The sequence below is a fragment of the Amphiura filiformis genome, chromosome 10 (genome assembly GCF_039555335.1).
Source record: "Amphiura filiformis chromosome 10, Afil_fr2py, whole genome shotgun sequence".
In the NCBI taxonomy this organism is placed as follows: Eukaryota; Metazoa; Echinodermata; class Ophiuroidea; order Amphilepidida; family Amphiuridae; genus Amphiura; species Amphiura filiformis.
Window position 1 is genome coordinate 49560018 of NC_092637.1, and position 19201 is coordinate 49579218.

Genomic DNA, 19201 nt, shown 5'->3' on the forward strand with positions numbered 1-19201 from the left:
AGCATATATGATAGGAAATGAGGTACATCCTAGCGGTACCTCATTTTCTATCACAAGTATCGAACCACTTGTCTTGGGTCACTGAAATTTGGATTTTAGTAATTGGATTCCTTGCCCCTATAATATACATCACTTTTGTTACCAGGGTGTTATTAGTTTTTGAGAAAAATGCAAAAATAGTCACAAATTTATTGAGGAGTGTAGTACCCCTTTAAGTGCACAGCACCCAGCAGAAACCCCTGAGCAACCCCTAAATAAGTAACATGTGCTTCAGGTGTAGAAACAGGAACTAAGATCAGTCACTGATCATACACAGTGAACCTGAACAGTGTGATCTTGGAAGTTTAACTATAAACCCACTAAAAATCTAGTTTTGGGTAGGAGGTTTTAAGCCTATAAGTTACCCTTGGAGTGTCAAACCTCTAAAGTGCATCTGCACGGGCGAAACCCTTGACTGAAGTATCCGTGCTTCAAGGCTTTTCACTGAGTGTTTGACTCCCATACTCATCCCATTGATGGTTAAAACAGATTCTGTACAATGTAAGTTCATGTCACAGAAAGGAAGTCGTAACACTTAGCAGGGGAGTGAGAGAGTTCATTTTTTAAGCTGATTTTAGCTTTTTTTATTACCAAAATTTGTGTGTTTTCTTTTATTTTCAGCCCATATTTGGCATTTTTACCCTGATTTATGCTGTTTTTCAGCTTTTTAAGTTCTTTTTTGTATGAAGCTTCTCACACCCCTGACTTATCTAGATCATCCCAGTTTGTAATTGCCAGCAGGAACTGCACAACTGACTATATATTTTTTTGAATTTTCCACAATGGTTATTTTTTTGCACATTCGTACCTGTTTCAGTTCCTCTACATTTTAACAAGTTTCTTTTCTTTACCCATTTAATTTCATCCATACATTGTTTTATGGATTTAGAAACTGAACAATATTGGGGAATTGACAGTTTAAAAAAAACACCTAAACATGTGACGTTTTCTCCTTCACATTGGCTCAAAGATTTTGTGAAATTTGGGATTGGGTGGGGAATGTGTTTCATCCCTTCCTAAAAAATATTTGTGTGTTCCCTTAATTCCCCCATTCCATAGATTAATCGGTCCTTCCAAAACACAAGCTACAAGAAAAACAAGCTCCCTGATCCTTCACATAAGACTGTGTAGAAGGCTAAGAATTTGGTTGGAAATAATTTTTTTGCTCAAAAATATTGTTTTTCTTGGATTTCTTAAATTAAAATATGAATGTTTGTGGCCTAGGAGAAACAAACTTGTTTGAGTTTTAGCTGAAATTTGCTGCTATTCTATGACTAACTTGAATAACCATGCATTACTCATTTTCACCCCAAGTGTACTCTCCAGTATAACAAAATTTAATGTTTGTTTGCTAAATACTGCGTCTGTTCATTCACCAAGAAATATCAAATTTGTCAAATACAACAAAAATCTTGGGAGGAGGGAGGGAATCCTTTACTAATCGTCATCTCATTCTTGATGTTCTCACACTCACCGTTGTCTGGACCTTTCTTTGTGCATTGCATTGTTGACTCATATACCATTGTTGTTCTTTCAAGATGCCGAGTCTCGAGCATGAAGCTGATCTGAGGAACTTGTGAATCTGAAATGGATTGATTTCTTCCCATATGTGGATACTAACATCTATTTTATTCTTTTATATCAAGAACTTGATTGACAAATTCAATTATTTAGGTGTATACTAAATTTAGAAATTTGTCCATCTCAAATGGTGGCTTCCGGTCCTCAGATTGATTTTGGTATCCACTTTTCATGAATTTGACCTTCCCAGGTTGCTTGGTTATTTTAAGCAGTGGAAATTATCATTCTTATTTTGGCATACTGAGGAAATATATACATAACCCTCTTCATGTGGGTGTAGACTGCAAGCAAAAAGTTTACATGTTTCTTTAAAAAATGCAGAATTGTACATTTTCATTACCATATTTGGAATTACATCATGAAAAATTCATTAAAATTAGTACAAACAAGCCCAGAATTGGTTCAGTGCTTCTGAAGATTACTTTTGATATTTAGAGAAAACACCTCAAAACCTGGACTTTTTATGTTAAAGCCTATGGCACGTCCAATCCTTAAAGCAGCTTAAATTGAAAGTTCCAGTGCATCAAAGAATGTGTTTCAAAATTATATTACTTACTTGAAAAGCTATGAATTACAACTCACCATCATATCTCAAAGAACTTCTTTCAATATGTACTTTAAATAACAGTCTTGGATCTGCAAAAAAATTTCTTTTAACTACACCTACATGTACCGCAGCCCTCGAATTAACCCACGGCACCGACGGCATATTGCCGTGGGTGCCCACCCCATTGCCGCAATGCCCTCAAAATATGTCCTTTACCGACGGCAGTCACTTGCGCGCCCTAAATGAAGTTGCCGTGGGTGCCCTAGCCGCCAGCCCTGCCCCTTCATTATAAAATCATTAACAAGTACTGGTTAAATCCCATAAAATTGTGGAAAATTAGATCGAAAATATTGAACACGATCGCTATTTTGAGCATCGTAACCCAGCTATCAATCACAGTATACACAATAGTTTGTTGTGAATTAATATTCATTACCCCTACGTGAGCGTACATATTCAGCCAATCACATCGGCTTTTATACATTATCTGGTTGCTAGAAATGACTTCATTTTCTCGATTGGTCAGAGAAACACCTTCAGCGTACTATCGACCAATCAGAAACGCTGTTAGTAACTAAACAGCTAAGCTTCCTCGACCTCGTGTCATGAACAAAATCTGAGCGCTGGAATTTGATACCCCTGATTATGCCATTTAGGGTCGAATTTTGAGATGATGTGACAATCATGGGTACCACTTTAGTATACAAGTGAACCCCCGGGATATCCCATACATACATGCGCATTTATTTATACACTCTTAGATAGCAAAAACCAATCAAAGCAAAGTTTAGAGAAATGCGGACCATGTATTGATTGTGTATAATGCACAGGCCCGCACTATAGTACGCGCAGTGCTTTCGGATGCATTTATTTTTCTTGCGGGTTGATGCATGTATATTTGCTTGTATTTCCCAACAGAAATCATGGAATCTTTTCTCGTGTATGAAATAGGTTAATAAATGATCACTTGTTGCTTGTGCATTAATCGCATAAAAGTCATGAAAATACATACCTATATATCACCTCTACATACTGCCGAGTAAGTAGTAACATTAGAGTATATGTGTTAGGTACAGTGCTCAATTGTGACATGATCAAGGGGAATGAGTCGCATGTCGATCCTGGTCGAAAATGAGTTTTACCTATGTTTCTAAAGAATTAGAGCTTTCAGAAACTGAAAACCCCATGTTGATACCACTTTTATGAATCGCTGAAAACAATATAAAACAAAAGAATTTTAACACTGTCTTTGCCAATATCTCAAAAAATCGATATTAGCGATATCCGACTCATTTCCCTTGATCGTGCCACAATTATACACCCTTGTATTTTTGGAGCTATAGTTTGATCAACTTGTAATCGGCGGGCCATATAACATCGCGGATTAATATCAATTGTTTGAAGAATTGTTTTGTGATATCTCACCAGAAGCATCACAATTTATCAATTCGGATTCTCTACTTTGTCTACTATCTTTAACATGTGAACATTATAGACTATACTTTTTGGCATAGTGGTAAAAGCCTAACAATCCGCCGATTACGAGCTGATCACTCTATAGACATGCCAACCGAGTATTCCAAGAAGCACTAATCTGTACTCATAAGAATATGTCAGTTTTCAAATGTCATAACCCTGTTCTCTTTTTATTAACCCAGGTGATCAGCATTAAGGATAACGACAGTCTAGCAGCTCGTCTGGCAGTGGAGATGAATGTCGACCTGCTTCTGTTGTTGTCTGACGTTGAGGGCATCTACAATGCACCGCCTGATGAAGAAGGTTCACATCTTTTAGATACGATATATCCAGGAGACACAGCTTCCATTGTGTTTGGGACAAAGTCTAGAGTTGGCGTAGGGGGTATGGATGCTAAGGTAAGCGTAAAATCGGTACAAAATGTACCAATGAAAGAGCGACCGAAGTACCTTATCAAATGTTCAAGTTTTCGTCAAGCTTTTGTTAGGAGTAGCTCTGACTTCTTCAGGACAAAGTACCTAAGAATTAGACATGTAGGCTGCTCCTTGCCTACTGATGGTTCTGAAAAGAGCCGTTCACTGAAGACTGCCATTGTCAAGAGAGAACAAGCAGACCTTGCCTGTAAGCTAAAAGTTTTGGTGGGTCTGAAAAGGCTCGTTCACTGATATTCCACTTAAAAGTTCACTAATTTTGAGAAAAGTTGGTTGGTCAGATTGTTTCTATCTTACCTTCATACCCTTTTAGATAGTGAGAACCAATTGGAGGAAACATAAAAATGCTAGGAGTGTATTAATTGTGTAAAATGCACAGGTGCGTTTTACGCACAGTGCTTTCAGACATGTTCATTTTTTGCGGGTAGATGCATTTCTAATTTTAGTGACGATTTTGTTCACAGCAAAAATCACAGGATTTATTTCTTGTATAATGCTCTTGTACTAAGATGTTGATGCTGGACTTGTTCATAAAATTAGATGCATCAATATCTCATCAGTATACATACTGCGCATGCATATAATCTATATAATTGAAGCCTTCCATTAAAATAATCTGTCCCAAAATGAATTTTATTGCTCAAACGATTTTGATATGAGAATCAAAAGCATGTATAACAATGCCCGGTAGGATATAGGCCTATAGACCTTTTTCTCCGACGTCACCAATCAATCAATATTGGGTCCAGCATTCGAGTCATCAGCACCCAAATGCAAAAAACGCGATCAACTTTGTGCGACGCTAGGCGTCCGGCGCGAGATTGCCAAGTCACCGTACATGTTGAGTTTGTCACGGTGTAAAAAGTAAACATTGTGAAACAAAACAAAGATTGAGTTTCAAATAGCATCACGGTTTTTCAGTATCTTTTGTAGCATCAAAACAAGCTGAAACAAAGGTAACCAGTATACAGTTTCCATTTAAATAATTATTTTGTGGAAGCTTAAAGTGAAAGATGACAGTACAGAGGAGAAAATATGCAGTATTTGGTGTTTTCAAATCGTGGGCACGTGGGACACACACATGAGTTGGTTTACATCTGAGACCCCAATATCGATTAGGTGACGTCATCAGAAAAAGGTCTATAGTTCATATTTGCTGTGGTGGTTGCCAATTTCCACTGTTCACACCATCTAAACGAAACATATCTTGGGCGTTAAATTTTACTGTGCTAATCACATCCTCAATGACATCAATTTATGTTCTCAACTTCTAATGGATATATGAAAATGGAGAAAATGCCATTGCCCATTACGGGCTCGAAATTTAAATTTCACAGCTTCAGCAGTTCACGGTGAATGATTTTGAATAATGGACAGCAGAGCTAATAGAATTATTTTCCTCTTTCAGGTGAAAGCAGCCAACTGGGCCTTGGAGCGAGGCGTTGCCGTGGTAATTGCCAATGGCACCAGTAGCAGACCAATGATAACAGACCTTGTGAAGGGAAAGAAAGTAGGCACATTTTTCACAGAATCTAAGCCTGAAGGTGTCGCTGCTGACCTGCAAGCAACCAGGGCAAGAGATGGTGGCCGCCTACTGCAATCCATCTCACCAGCACAGGTAAAAATAAGATTCCTATATATACATGTATTCAGAATTTGGGTGTATTTTGTGTGTCAGAAACTCCAGTATAACACGAGCTTGTAGTTATTTTAACATTGCTGTATTTGAAAACTCCCCCTGTGAAAGATTTTTACTATTTGGATTTGTTTTTACATTTTTATCACCAATAAATAGCCCCTAGTTTCTACACTGGAATTGTGGTTGTACATGGAGATTTGCAGCTGCATCGCAGGGCTAATTCTATATCGATGGTACCATCATTAGATCTAGTATTTTGCAAAATCTATATCGATGGTACCATCATTAGATCTAGTATTTTGCAAAAATGAACTGAAAGAAACATGCAAACATTTTAGTGTTGGCTACTCATGGTGTACACTGCTAATAAAATGTTTTCTAACTGTACATAGCAAATTTTTTTTTTTTTCAGAGAGCAGAAATAATCTACAAACTGGCGGACCTTTTGGTAGAGCGATCCGAAACCATCCTAGCATCAAATAGAATGGACTTGGAAGTAGCTCGCATGAGTAAGTTGTGTACACCACTGATGAACAGTAACACTGTAGCAATTATTTTGTAAAACTGAGTTCTAATAGGGTTGTAGGTGGCAGATATTGAGTAGCAGGCGAGGCGCAGGGCTGTGATTTGCCCGACTTTTTATACTCTGTTCAGCTTATACACAAATATCTGTCATTAATACACTCCTTGATAGTGAGAACCAATCAGAGCCTCCGTTAGTAAATTACTAGCCGTGCATAAATATTGTATAATTGCACGGGCGCGCACTCCGAGTAGTACGCACTGTGCTTTCGGACGCGTTCATTTTTCTTGCGGGTGGCTGCTTTAATTTATATTTGTTTGCCTTTTCCAACATTTTTAGTGACAATTTTGTTATAAAAATAACAAAAATCACAAGATTTTTTTCTCGTGTATGAAATAGGTTAATAAATGCATATCACTTGTTGCTCAAGAAAATGTACAAAATAATGCACTTGTACTGAGATGTTGATGCGTCTAATGCACTCCCCCCTTCGGGGCTTGTGCATTAGATGCATCAACATCTCAGTACGCATGCATTATTTTGTACATTTTCACTCCCAACAAGTGATACGCATTTATTAACCTATAATCGAGCAACATGAATATTCAAGGCATGAGTTTTCCAAAAATTTTAGAGCTCTTAGCATGTTTAACTTTATATTCTAGACTTTTCTCACCATATATGTGATTGGCGCAATACATGATAATGTAGCCAATCGAAACAGTTCTTGGAAGCCAATAATTTGTCACGTAGCTGCACATGTGGGTGAATATTACCAGGGGAGAAAGAATTATACAAATTATTTGAACTGTATTTTTTTGTATTCCAGATAAAATGGCAGGACCTATGCTGGCTCGTTTGGCCCTTACCAAAGGCAAAATTAGCAACCTTGCAGATGGCTTGAGACAGATTGCAGATACATCATTTCAAAATGTCGGTAGGGTGCTAAAGAAGACCAAGATAGCGGACGGGATGGTCCTCAGGCAGGTCACAGTACCTATCGGGGTACTCATGGTTATCTTTGAGTCACGTCCAGACTGTTTACCCCAGGTATGTGTACATACTTTTCATGTTTCAAATTGAAAAAAAAATGGGGTTACCAGAATGGATGATACCATTTGAAATCTACTCCCCCCTTTATGGGAGATTAAGGGGGTACTATACACCCCTGCCCAATTTTGTGCCTATTTTTGCCTTTTTCTCAAAATGATAGCGCATTGATAACAAGTAAGATATGTATATTATACGGGCAAGGACTACAACTACTGCACTGGAAGTTTTATTTCAGCACAGACAATAGTTGTGGAGTTACAGTCAAAAATGAGGGAAAACCAATATTTGATCAATAAATCAATAACTACTTGCCTTGAGTTCCTGAATTTTCAGTGCAGTGGTTGTAGTCCTTGTCCCTATAATATACATAATCTTACTTGTCACCAATGCTCTATTATAATTTTTGAGAAAAATTCAAAAATAGGCACAAAATTGGCTAGGGGTGTAGTACCCCCTTAAGGTCATGGATTTCAACTGGAATAGCCCAAACTGATCCCAATTTGCACCTATTTGGGCCATTTATTAAGCTAAGTTGGCCCATACATGTTTTGGATATTTAAAAAAAATCTGACTGACCAAACCCTAACCATTGGCCTAAATTTCTTTTGAAATTCACACCCCTTGTGTGGAACAGAAGCTCTTTATTAACCGGCGGGGCACACACATGCAACAAAGCATCACTTGGTGTAGATGCGCAATTTGTTAACAGTAAACACGCAAATGGCGCAACCTATGGAAGCACTTATCTTACAAGAACCTTGTGTCGAATGGCCCCGTTGTAGCTAATAAAATGTGGGTTTTTTTTCCCAAGTTCTTTCATCTGATTTTAATATCAAGTCATTAATGGATTTTGATCAAACTTAACTGCTTGTACCTGTACCAAACTCATATGTAGCTGACCCTGGCTGCGATGGTTTATTGTGGAATGTCTAGGATGTGTGCTTGTACCTGTACCAAACTCATGTAGCTGACGCTGGCTGCGATGGTTTATTGTGGAATGGCTAGGATTTGCTACAAGTCCGTGATACGGGAGACTGTCAACAATCTGTAGCGTGTACAGAGGCTTTGTATGTTTGCCATAATGCAATATAAATCACCCAAGTTATTAGAAAGCAAAATCAAACTTCTACACTACTCAAATTTGGTACATTGCTGGGTCAACCGGCGTCTTCAACGGATGATTACATTTCCTGCTATGTATGAATATGTGCCCATCCACCACAAACTGGTCGTAAAGTCGGCATTTTCCATTTTGAGATACAATCAAAAACAGTAATTGGATTTCTATGTTGAATATACTAGGAATTTGACTTTTGATGAACTATAACTTCACTTCCAGATGTCCGATGAAGCTGGTTGTCATTTTGAAGCTGAAAGTGAATTCTTTCAAAATCTGCAATAAACAGAAAATGATCTAGAGCCGACTTTACTACCACTTCATGGTGGATGGTCACATATACATCATTAAACTGAGTTGTTGTTGTTTGTATGTACAGGTAGCAGCTCTTGCCATCAGCAGTGCCAATGGTCTATGTTTAAAAGGTGGTAAAGAAGCATCACACAGTAATGAATGTATTCATGCCATCGTGGAAGAAGCACTGTCATTATACCAGGCTAAAGATGCTGTGCAATTGGTAAGAAATGATGATTTGAAAATGGTAGAGTAGTAGTAGTGGTAAGGGCTCATATTGAAATACCCTACCTCATTTTCACACAGAAAGAAGGCAGGATTCCCCTTGCTAAGTGTGCGCCTCAGGAAAGCTTGGTCATAAAACGGATGGATTATATGCATCAGTCATACACCCTGCCCAGGATTTTAACAAAAGAAGGCTAGCACAGGAAAGCTGCAGGATAGCGCACACCTTCCTGTGTAAGGGAATTTCAATATGAGTCCAAAGGACAATTTGTAAGAATTGATTTAAGGGGTACTACACCCCTGGCCAATTTTGTGCCTATTTTTGAAAAAAAAAAAAAAATTATAGCGCATTGGTGACAGGTAAGATATGTATATTATAGGGGCAAAGACTACAACTACTGCACTGAAAATTCAACAACTCAAGGCCAGTAGTTACTGATTTATTGATCAAATATTGATTTTCCCTCATTTTGGACTCAGACAACGGTGGACTACATTATTCAATGTGGCAACAGCCAAAAGCGTAAACAAAACAGACAATATGACGGCAACATTGCCTGCACGATGAACGCAATTATATTCTCTCGGAGCCAAGATCCGTTTTTAGCTCTATTGGGCTGGGTGGCCCCATTACAGAAAAAAAATGCACAAAATATATTTCCCAGTGCAATATATACATTTTCACATGAAAATAAATAATTTTAAATTCAAAGAAAAAAAAAGAAGAAAAATTTTCAATCATCGCCGGAGATGGGAATCGATCTCGGGACCCTTTGCGTGAGAGGCGAGATCCGTAACCACTACACCACGTAAACTCATTGATATACATTGTACATAAGTATATATCGTAACATATAGTGCGTTATTCATACAAAAAAATAAAAAAAACAGTACTTACAATGAGGTTCACTGGCCAACCTCAACGGATTTAGACTGATAAAATAGTGCTTAATAACATACGTACAGTTTTGGAATAATTTGAGACATTTTTGTGTTTACGTGTAAAACCAATGACGACGTCAAAATTGAGCCAATCTTGGCCGGCCCCCCCTGTTTTGGACTGTAACTCCACAACTGTTGTCTGTGCTGAAATAAAATTTCCAGTGCAGTAGTTGTAGTCCTTGCCCCTATAATATACATATCTTACTTGTCACCAATGCGCTATAATTTTTGAGAAAAATGTAAAAATAGGCACAAAATTGGGCAGGAGTGTAGTACCCCTTAATAATGGTAGAGGTGTAATAGTGGTAAGGCCATCTTAATTTAATAGTTTGTCTCAAAGCCCTTCCTAAGTTGAAAACTTAATGCGGAATGCGGTTTATTTAGGGTGGGTTTTTTTTTTACTTTAATTTCTTTTTTATCTGTGGGATGAGCTTTTTGACCATCTTTTCATCTGTCAAGGAAGTTTCACTGTGGACAAGATGAAGAATTTCATTGAGATTTACAATTTAGGCTATTTTGACATCTGATGATGTCATGCAAACATGATATTTTGGTGTAGTGCATTTGGAAAAAAAAAACAGCAGGAAAAAATGGGCGATTTGACTAATGCACACGCAGGCTTTGAGTCAAACTATTAAAACCTTAGCAATATCATGGGAGGAGAGATACCAATATGCCTGAAAAGGAAAGTGTTCAACCAATCTATAATCCCAAGAATTACATATGAGGCTGAGACATGGACACTTACTGCAAAAATGGAAAAGAAGCTACAAGCGGCACAGCACAACATGGAACGAAACATGTTAGGGATCACCTACAAAGACAGGAAGACAAACATATGGGTTAGAGATCAAACAAAGACTCAAGACATCTTGGAAACAGGAAATGGAATTGGGCAGGGCATATCATGTAGAACAGACAACAGATGGACTACAGCAATTAGTGTACATGTAGACCAATGGTGGGAAACAGAAACCGGGGAAGACAGTGCAAGAGATGGAGAGATGAGATAGACCAATACTGGGGAACAGTAAATTGGTTCAGCAAGGCGAGAGATAGAGCTACCTGGCGGAGACATGCTGAGGCTTTCAGTAGTGGACTGACAATGGCTGATGATGATTAAATTAAGATGGCCTAAGAAATAGTTATACGGTAAAAATGTTCCACTCTTTTCAATTTGTTATTTGTCACAAACAATACAATAAATCATCCCAGTTAACTGCATAAATTATATCAGTATGGTTTTATAGGTAGGTGATCTTGATGGAATGCATGTTTCAGTGACCCAAGATTGCAGGATTTGGAAGAAACTTGTGTTATGAAGTTGCTGATGATGATAATACTTGTTGGCATTAATGAAAATGACACAAGAAATGTTATAATTATAGGTTAATAAATGCGTAATTGTTCTGAGAAAAATTTGAATCAATAATGCATATGCACTGAATGTACACCAGGCACAAAAAGAAACTCGTCAGTTATATTCATCCTTGTTGTTCATTAACTTGATAATTTTGGATTATTCTGGAATATACATTTTGTTAATTGGACTTTGCTTTCTCATTTGACACCCTGTTCGTGAAAAACGAACCAGAATTGACCAAGATATACGCCTCCAAAGCCTCAAACCCCAAAAAGAAAAGTTGCATTTTCAACGGTTTTCAATTGCAACGCATCGTTGTATTGCACACAAGCACCCCGGGTCAATCAATAAAGCACACAGTGTAACAGGCACAATTGAATCGTTAAAATTGCAACTTTTCATTTTGGGGTTTGAGAGTTTGGTGGCGCATATCTTGGTCAATTCTTGCTCAATGTTCACGAACAGGGTGTCAAAATGAGAAAGAAAAGCCCAATTAACAAAATGTATATTTTAGAATAATCCAAAATGATCAAGTTATTGAACAGCAAGGATGAATATAACTGACGAGTTTCTTTTTGTGCCTGGTGTAGATGCATCTAATGCATGAGACACACAGGGGAGTATTGGATGCATAAAAATTAAGTGCAAGTGCATTATTGTGACCAATCTCTTGAGCAAGAAGGGATCTGCATAAATCCTGTTTCATACACGACAAAGAGGTTAATATTTACAAAACAATCTGTGATATTTACGAATAAAATAACACAGATTATACTCATGTGGAATTGATACCTGCATCCGAACACCAATTGGACCATAGTGGCCATAGTCTTCCATATACTATATACTAGTACCACCCAGGGTGAGGCCAGACTGTGAACTGCTGCGGCCAGAATGGGGCCAATTGGTGAAAGGACGCAGGCATCAAATCCTCTGAGTAAATATTGTACAATTTGTTTGCAAATATCCACAATTTGGAAAATATCTACCAGATTTGACTGTGCCAGAGTGATGCGGCCCCAGTAGAGCGAGGTCGGTTTGTGCTCTCATACTTAACCACATGAGAACAAAATAATTTTTTCTTTTTCTGTTTTCAATATCTTTTTGATTGATCTAATTACAGATCAGTACTCGTGAGCAAGTTGGAGATTTACTCAAAATGGAGGGCTTAATAGATCTCATTATTCCTAGAGGCTCAAAGGTAAGGCTATGTTTATAATAATTATATGAGACCTGTTAGCACAAAATGAGCGGAAAGTCACCAGCAAAGAAAAGGAGATATTTATATTCATATTTTTTGTAATATGTTTGTAATTGAATGGATAAAAATAAACTGAAACTGATGCAAGAAAACAAAATGAAACAAAAGAAATAAGTCATTGCAAATGTGCACTTTCAACACCAAGTCAGGGGACAATCCAGGTATCATCTTAAAGCTGATGATCCAGAGATTATGAATCTGGACATGACTCAGAATTAAATTGTTTTGACTTTTCTCATATTTTGTGGGAATAGGACTCATTTGATTTGAGCAAATTACTTATTATGCCTTCACTGCGAACTGCAGCATACTGCTATATCTCTTGAATGGATAGGAGGATTGACATTCAGATATTCATTGATAGGTTGGCTATGGTTAGAAAATCCAGCTACTTCTTTGGGGATCTAATAATTTGTTATTATTATTATGATAATAATAACTAATTTGCATATTTTTTTCAAAATTTTTTGTTCAAATATTTTTGTCCAAAAATAGTAAAGGTTTTTTAACATCAAGGTTTGTGTTTGAGGCTTTGCGTTGACAACCGCACAAGCTGATAACCACAAAATTCAAGGTTAATTTATCAGAATCCTGTAAACATTCTGGATGCTTCTTGCTAATGCAGGTATAGTAATCCATGCAAGCGATATACCCTTGTTTGACTGCTTATCATGTCCTGTTGTACCAACCTCTATGACACAAAGGCACTTACACCTCGGTGGTAATGCTCTCCCTCCTCCTAATATAAGGCGTATCCTCGCACCTTAAAGTCTGGCTGTCCTTGATTGCAAGGCATACTCAGCTAGGCATTTTATTAACTCTTTCCAATGGATGGGTCCAACTGGTCTTAAGATACACCAGGGACCACCACTGCAGCCATTTATCTCAGTGACAATATGATGCGCCTCCAGCGGGTGGTGGGGAGAGGGTAAAATGCGCAGTGCATCATGGGAAAACTATGCTTCCACATTTTATACCAATCAGATGATAGGAATCTACATGTATATGAGGTATATAATTAGGTTTATAGGATATCATGATGGATGTTTTATGTAATTCCTAATACATCCCATATATCTTTTCCAATGTTTCCATTTCTTTGTAGGAAATGATTCAGAAGATTCAACGAGATACCGTTGGTATTCCAGTATTAGGACACAGTGAAGGTATATGCCATGTGTATGTAGACAAGGACGCAGACCCAGCCATGGCTGTCAAAATAGGTGAGTAAAATGGGCATTTTTCGTGGTACACTTCAGTGTGGTCATGTGTATAGCCACTTGCGTGGAGTGATTTGATTTGATTTGATTTGATTTGTTCGGGTTTTGACAACCCTGGATAACCCAAGAAAGCCTCTATTGAAGCTTATTTCCATTGGGGTGCATTTGAACACTGGGACAGGTTGGGAACAGTCAGGGGTTAACACCCTACTCTTTTCGAAACTGGCTGCGAGATACATGTACAGGTATGGCTCTCTGCACACGGGACCGACAGCTTAACGTCCCCTCCAAAGGACGGAGTACTTTCATGATTCATTTACCCAATTCTAAATGAACCATGGGGAGAGCGAAAGTCTGAATTTATTCTACAGATGTTGCCAATTAATTTCAGACTTTTTTTTTCCCAAGTCAATATCCCAGCAAATCACCACCGCCGGGAATCGAACCCGGGACCTCATGCACTAAAGCCAAGTACCCTAACCATTGCGCCACGCTCTCCGCTACTGGAGTTCCAGTAACAATGGGCATCCTAATTAAACTAACGTTGATTTCTAATGACAGTGTGTCTTGTACTTAGCTTGATTTAATACTACCCTGACTGTTGATGACAATTTCAAATAAAACATTATGAATGTCTGTGGAGTCATCAGGTTTTATTTCCAAATTACAAAAGTCATGCTTGAGTGATACATATTTCAACCGCATGTTCCAATATACACAATCTTCATCAGACAGTGCAGAGATTTGACTGATGTGTATGTTATGTGATGGAAGTTGCTGCATCACTCAGTTATGGCAAAAAAAAAAATGATTGTTCGCTTGTCCTCCACCCACCGACCCTAATCTGGAAAATGTGGAAAAAAGTTTTTTTTTTGTTTTACTGTACAAATGGACATCGACCCTAATTTTGGAAATTCCAGAAGTTTTTTTTGTTCTTCCAACATTTTTGACGTCCTGAAAAGTTTCTTTTACAGTTTCTACACACTTCTATATAAACTGTTTTAAAAACATTCACAAGTGGTATACAGTAGAGAAGTATCCCAATACACAACGAGTTGGCGCAGCGGTTATTCCCTCGCCTTGCACCACTGAGGTCCCGGGTTCAAGCCCCGGCGCGGCCTGAGGACTCATTTGCACTTGGTTTATCCCGATTCCATGCTCGCTCTCGCAGGTTTTCTCCGGGATCTCCGGTTTCCTCCTGCTTTCAAAAAATTGGTGATTAGTTGTTTGGCTATCAAAAACTTCCTTCACCCAATGGAATTTGGGGAGCTGCATAGATAATTGGTGGATGTTACAATCTAAAAGTGCGGATAGGTTTTGCCAAGTTCGGCTGCAACCAGCCTAGTTGATGCGATCTGATTGTGATGATCCACCATGGCAGCGAAATTACAGCGCTTTGATCCCCCTATGATCCGGAAAAGGCGCTATATAAAACACCGAAATTTATTTATTTTAAAAGCTAATGAAAGGCATATAGCCATGTTTTGGCTTTGACCTTTAAAAATCCAGACCGACCCAATTCTGTAAAAGTTGTGGAGGATAAGCAAACAATCTTTTTATTTTTTGCCTAATGATAGTTCAGAAATTCATATTCAAAAAATGAATGTATGTCAGCCATTTTTTTGGCATGAATATACAGTTGACTGTAATAGCACCCTCTTGTGACCAGTGTACATTTGATGTGTTTTGGCATTTAGTACAATATATTGTTTGATCTGTATGGAAGCTGCATTGCTTGCCATTAAGATATTGTGCTTTTATATAGTTACCTGAAGTATACTATGAGAACAAGGAGATAGACAGGAAATCATATTTTCAGATGTGTGTGTGTGCGAGATGACCGAGCGGTTAAGGCGTTGCGCTGCCGGCCGGGAGATACGTTCGACGAGGGTTCGAGCCTTGTGCTTGCCTTAGGTGAAAATTCTTTTCCCTCCCAAAAAGTTCCTATATGGTCGGAAATCCTTCAATTGAGTTCAGTTACATCACAGAATTTAATTGTAGAATTTCTTCTCACCCCCATACACTGCTTAGCACGTGCAGATATAGGTAGTGTATGTGCGACGTCCGTGATTCGGAAGTCATGTAAAGCCATTGTTCCCGTGTTCAGGAGGATTCATCCCTGTGCACGTTAAAGTGTCAGAGCTATTCAAAAAGAGAAGGGGGATCATCCCCGGTTCTGATATCTGCACTCAACCCTCTAGGTTCAAGAGGACAAGATGGGCGCGATACAACTGTACATAGGTTGTCTACCCATAAAATCCTGTAGAATGTGAGAGAGGTAGAGATAGAGGGAAATGAATTTGAGAGGGAGAAGGTCAATACATACCATATGGATTTATCTTTATATATGTTGATTGGGCTATTAAAAACTGTAGGATGGTAAGATTCTTTTTAGGCTTTCTTCTGTACTAAAAGTTGGTGGTTTAGCAGGGACTTCCTTTTGAGGAGAGCAAGAGCAATGGCTCTCTACTGCTCTCCTTAAATCTGATATTGGAGAGTGATTTTTAGCTCTCCTTAGTTGACTATTCCTTCCTTATATTCTATTGTAAATGTTCTAAACAGCTCTCCTTGGAGGCTCCAGAAGAGCTATTTAATGCTCTCCTGCAAATTCCAAAAGGCAGTCCCTGGTTTAGTATTCACTTTGGTGTAAATAAGGAACAGTTGATTCATTTCCACTAATGGGAAAATAGGTTAACTTAAGGCTCTATCAACGATTTGCTAAGTCAGAAAAAAATATTAATACCAAACACATGTCAAAGTTTGGTCAATGTTTGTAAGGACACTTTGAGTAGCTACATGCAATGGCATGGTGCTTCACAACTATCAACACCTCTGTTTTATTCCATTTCGCCAATTATTTAATATGAACAAAATACTTAAATGACTATTTTATTGACTTATTCTTCACTTTGAAGTTAATCCTAACACTTTTGCTGGGATCACCATAGAGCCTTTAATACATAATTGAAAAACACATTTCCCAACCGAGAAATCCGATTTTTACGTTGACATCTTATATCACTATGTAAAGGAGTTTTTATAAGCTTCGGAACTAGTTTGTTGTGACAGAAACATCCACCTGATGATGTACCCGATATTTGAGAAGGAAATGTGAAGGACAGACGGTGCTTGTGTACAAGATATGATTTCAACATCAACACTGTATTGATTGCAAGGGGGCTATTTATAGCAGTAATAACATCCATTTGTTGTTTATGAATGCATCTTAGCTTTCAGAACTTGAAACTACTGACAATTGTGATTTCTGAAAATGCATTCTAATATTTGTGAGTTTAAATCTTTAATGCAAATATGGATATATGCAGTTGGTTTTTGCAGTTTGAAATAAAACGAAGTTGCAATCAATTTAGGAAATCTGATACCAAATGCAGTATAATATTTATCATGATGGGACTTCAGGTCATGTGACGTAAATGGTGGGTAAAGATATGAGGATATATTGACTAAAGGGTAAACTTACCAATATCTGTGGTTAACTACAACTGCTAATGTTGAACAAAGTCAGTTAGTCTTTCTGTGCTGCAAGCAGCCTTTGCCGTTAAACTTTTTGGAACAAGAAGATTCGAAACAGTAACATAAATTTAAAAAAAAAAGAAGTAAATTTTATAGTACATTTTGCAGAGGATGAAACAAATTCCGGAAGATACAGTTTCATAAGTGCCAATAAAAAAAATTATATAAAATATTGATACAGTGACCTCTTGAGGCTTCGAAACAGTTCGCTCATCTTGTCCCGTGGCACAAAACTGCATCTTAGCAGTATAGTTACTCAACTGAGCTGAGATTAAAAACATTGAAATCACCGGATATGTTTCGAAAAAGGACAAACAGGTCCAGTCACATTTCAGTGGTTCCTGATGAAATTTCAGCCAATTATTTATTGAATTTGATTCATTTCGGTCATGGTTGAAGTCAAAACAGGTGGTTTTATATGAACGGATGATGAAGCTGTATTTAGTTATGCAAGTGATTTAATACCATTAAACTTTAAAGGCATGTGCATTCATAAAACATCTGTTTTCAGGTAGAGATGATAGACAGACTGGCATGTTTTACAAAAACATGTAGTTAAAGTACAAAGCTTAAATAGTATAGTGTGTCATCTTCATGCATCATTGATACTTTGTAGTAGGGTAATTGAAGAAGGTCATGTGTGTGGTGTATCCACGCTAAATTAAGTGGTGATTGACGTGGTACGGTAACCTAGAAAACTGGTTCAAATGTACCGACTGTGTTTGTGTGCTTCAGTGGATAATGAGGTGGCCTAATTATTGGGGGGGCCTACAAAATGTATGTAGTGAATATTTTTGTTGGTGGTTGTCAGAAAGTAGTTCCATATAAATCCATTAATATAGTGGAAGAGTTATACTTGCATTTATGAGGCCAAAAAAACAACAAGTTTGTTTCATGTAGCAGGTCCAAAAAGTCAAATGCGAAATGCGTTTTTTTTAATCCATGTCTTGAAATGGAAAAAATACCCTTTTCGCTGCTGCAAATTGGAATGGGAATTTACAGTGGGTTTCTCCGACACACACAAAAAAAGTCATTTCTTCATATATTCAAGAATATTTATGACCCCTTTTCAACCTGCAGTAGTTTTTCACTATGCTCGTTTGTTGTGTAATGTGTAAATGTTTACTCCAGTAGTGTTTTATATTATTTTTTGTGATTTTCTGTTTTTTCCGTTTTTTCTTTGTAAGTGTAAAAAATTCAAATCGCATGCATAATAAGCCATCAAAAAGCGAAATCGACGCTTACAGAAAACAAACTTTTTTTTTTTTTTGCCTGACTGAAACAAATGTAATGGATTTGCCTAGAAATGCAACAAAAAAAAGTTCATCCTCGATATGGATGATGTTCCTGTAGATTTACGATTAGTCGATTATACTACTACTAATAATGGTCACTTCCATCATGCCTTTGATTCTGAAACATTGCGTTGTCAAGATGGGACAAAGGTATATTTTGATGCAAAAATGTGATTTAGTCTGTTTTTTAAATAACAATAAGAACCTGAATATGAGACTTAATACGCATGATTTGCAGCCGACTTTATATGTGACCCATCACATCAAAACAGACCACCTTGCGGCAGAAATGAAAATGGAGATTTAAACACTAGGATAAAAACTGCTGCTTTTTAGCTTGAAAATGACACCTTACTTGTTGAAATCAGATACAGTAAAAATGTTTTATGAGGCAAAACAGCTCAGAATTCTTTTTATTTTCTTTATATTTTTCTATCTTCTTTCATTGTTATCTGCCAATGAAGCTAGCCGCGAAGTGGTCTGTTTCGATGTGATGGGTCACATATACTTTAGCTTGGATTTTTTTAAAGTACAATGGGCATTAAAAAAGTGCAACAGACATTATAAACTACAATTTTCTGTGCAAATAATGTGTTCACAATAGCGTGGTCTTTTATTCATGATTACACATTATGGGTAAAATATATTTTTGTGGGAGCCT

At 37.6% G+C, this 19201-nt stretch overlaps 1 protein-coding gene across 1 annotated transcript in view; it reads left to right on the forward strand.

Annotated features, from left to right (window-relative positions):
- LOC140163000 (delta-1-pyrroline-5-carboxylate synthase-like) overlaps positions 1 to 19201 on the forward strand; it is a 72128-nt gene that overhangs the window by 22114 nt on the left and 30813 nt on the right. Inside the window, 7 exon segments of the mRNA XM_072186334.1 lie at positions 3826 to 4041; positions 5483 to 5692; positions 6126 to 6222; positions 7066 to 7286; positions 8786 to 8923; positions 12354 to 12431; positions 13597 to 13714. Coding sequence (XP_072042435.1) covers positions 3826 to 4041; positions 5483 to 5692; positions 6126 to 6222; positions 7066 to 7286; positions 8786 to 8923; positions 12354 to 12431; positions 13597 to 13714 — 1078 coding nt within the window.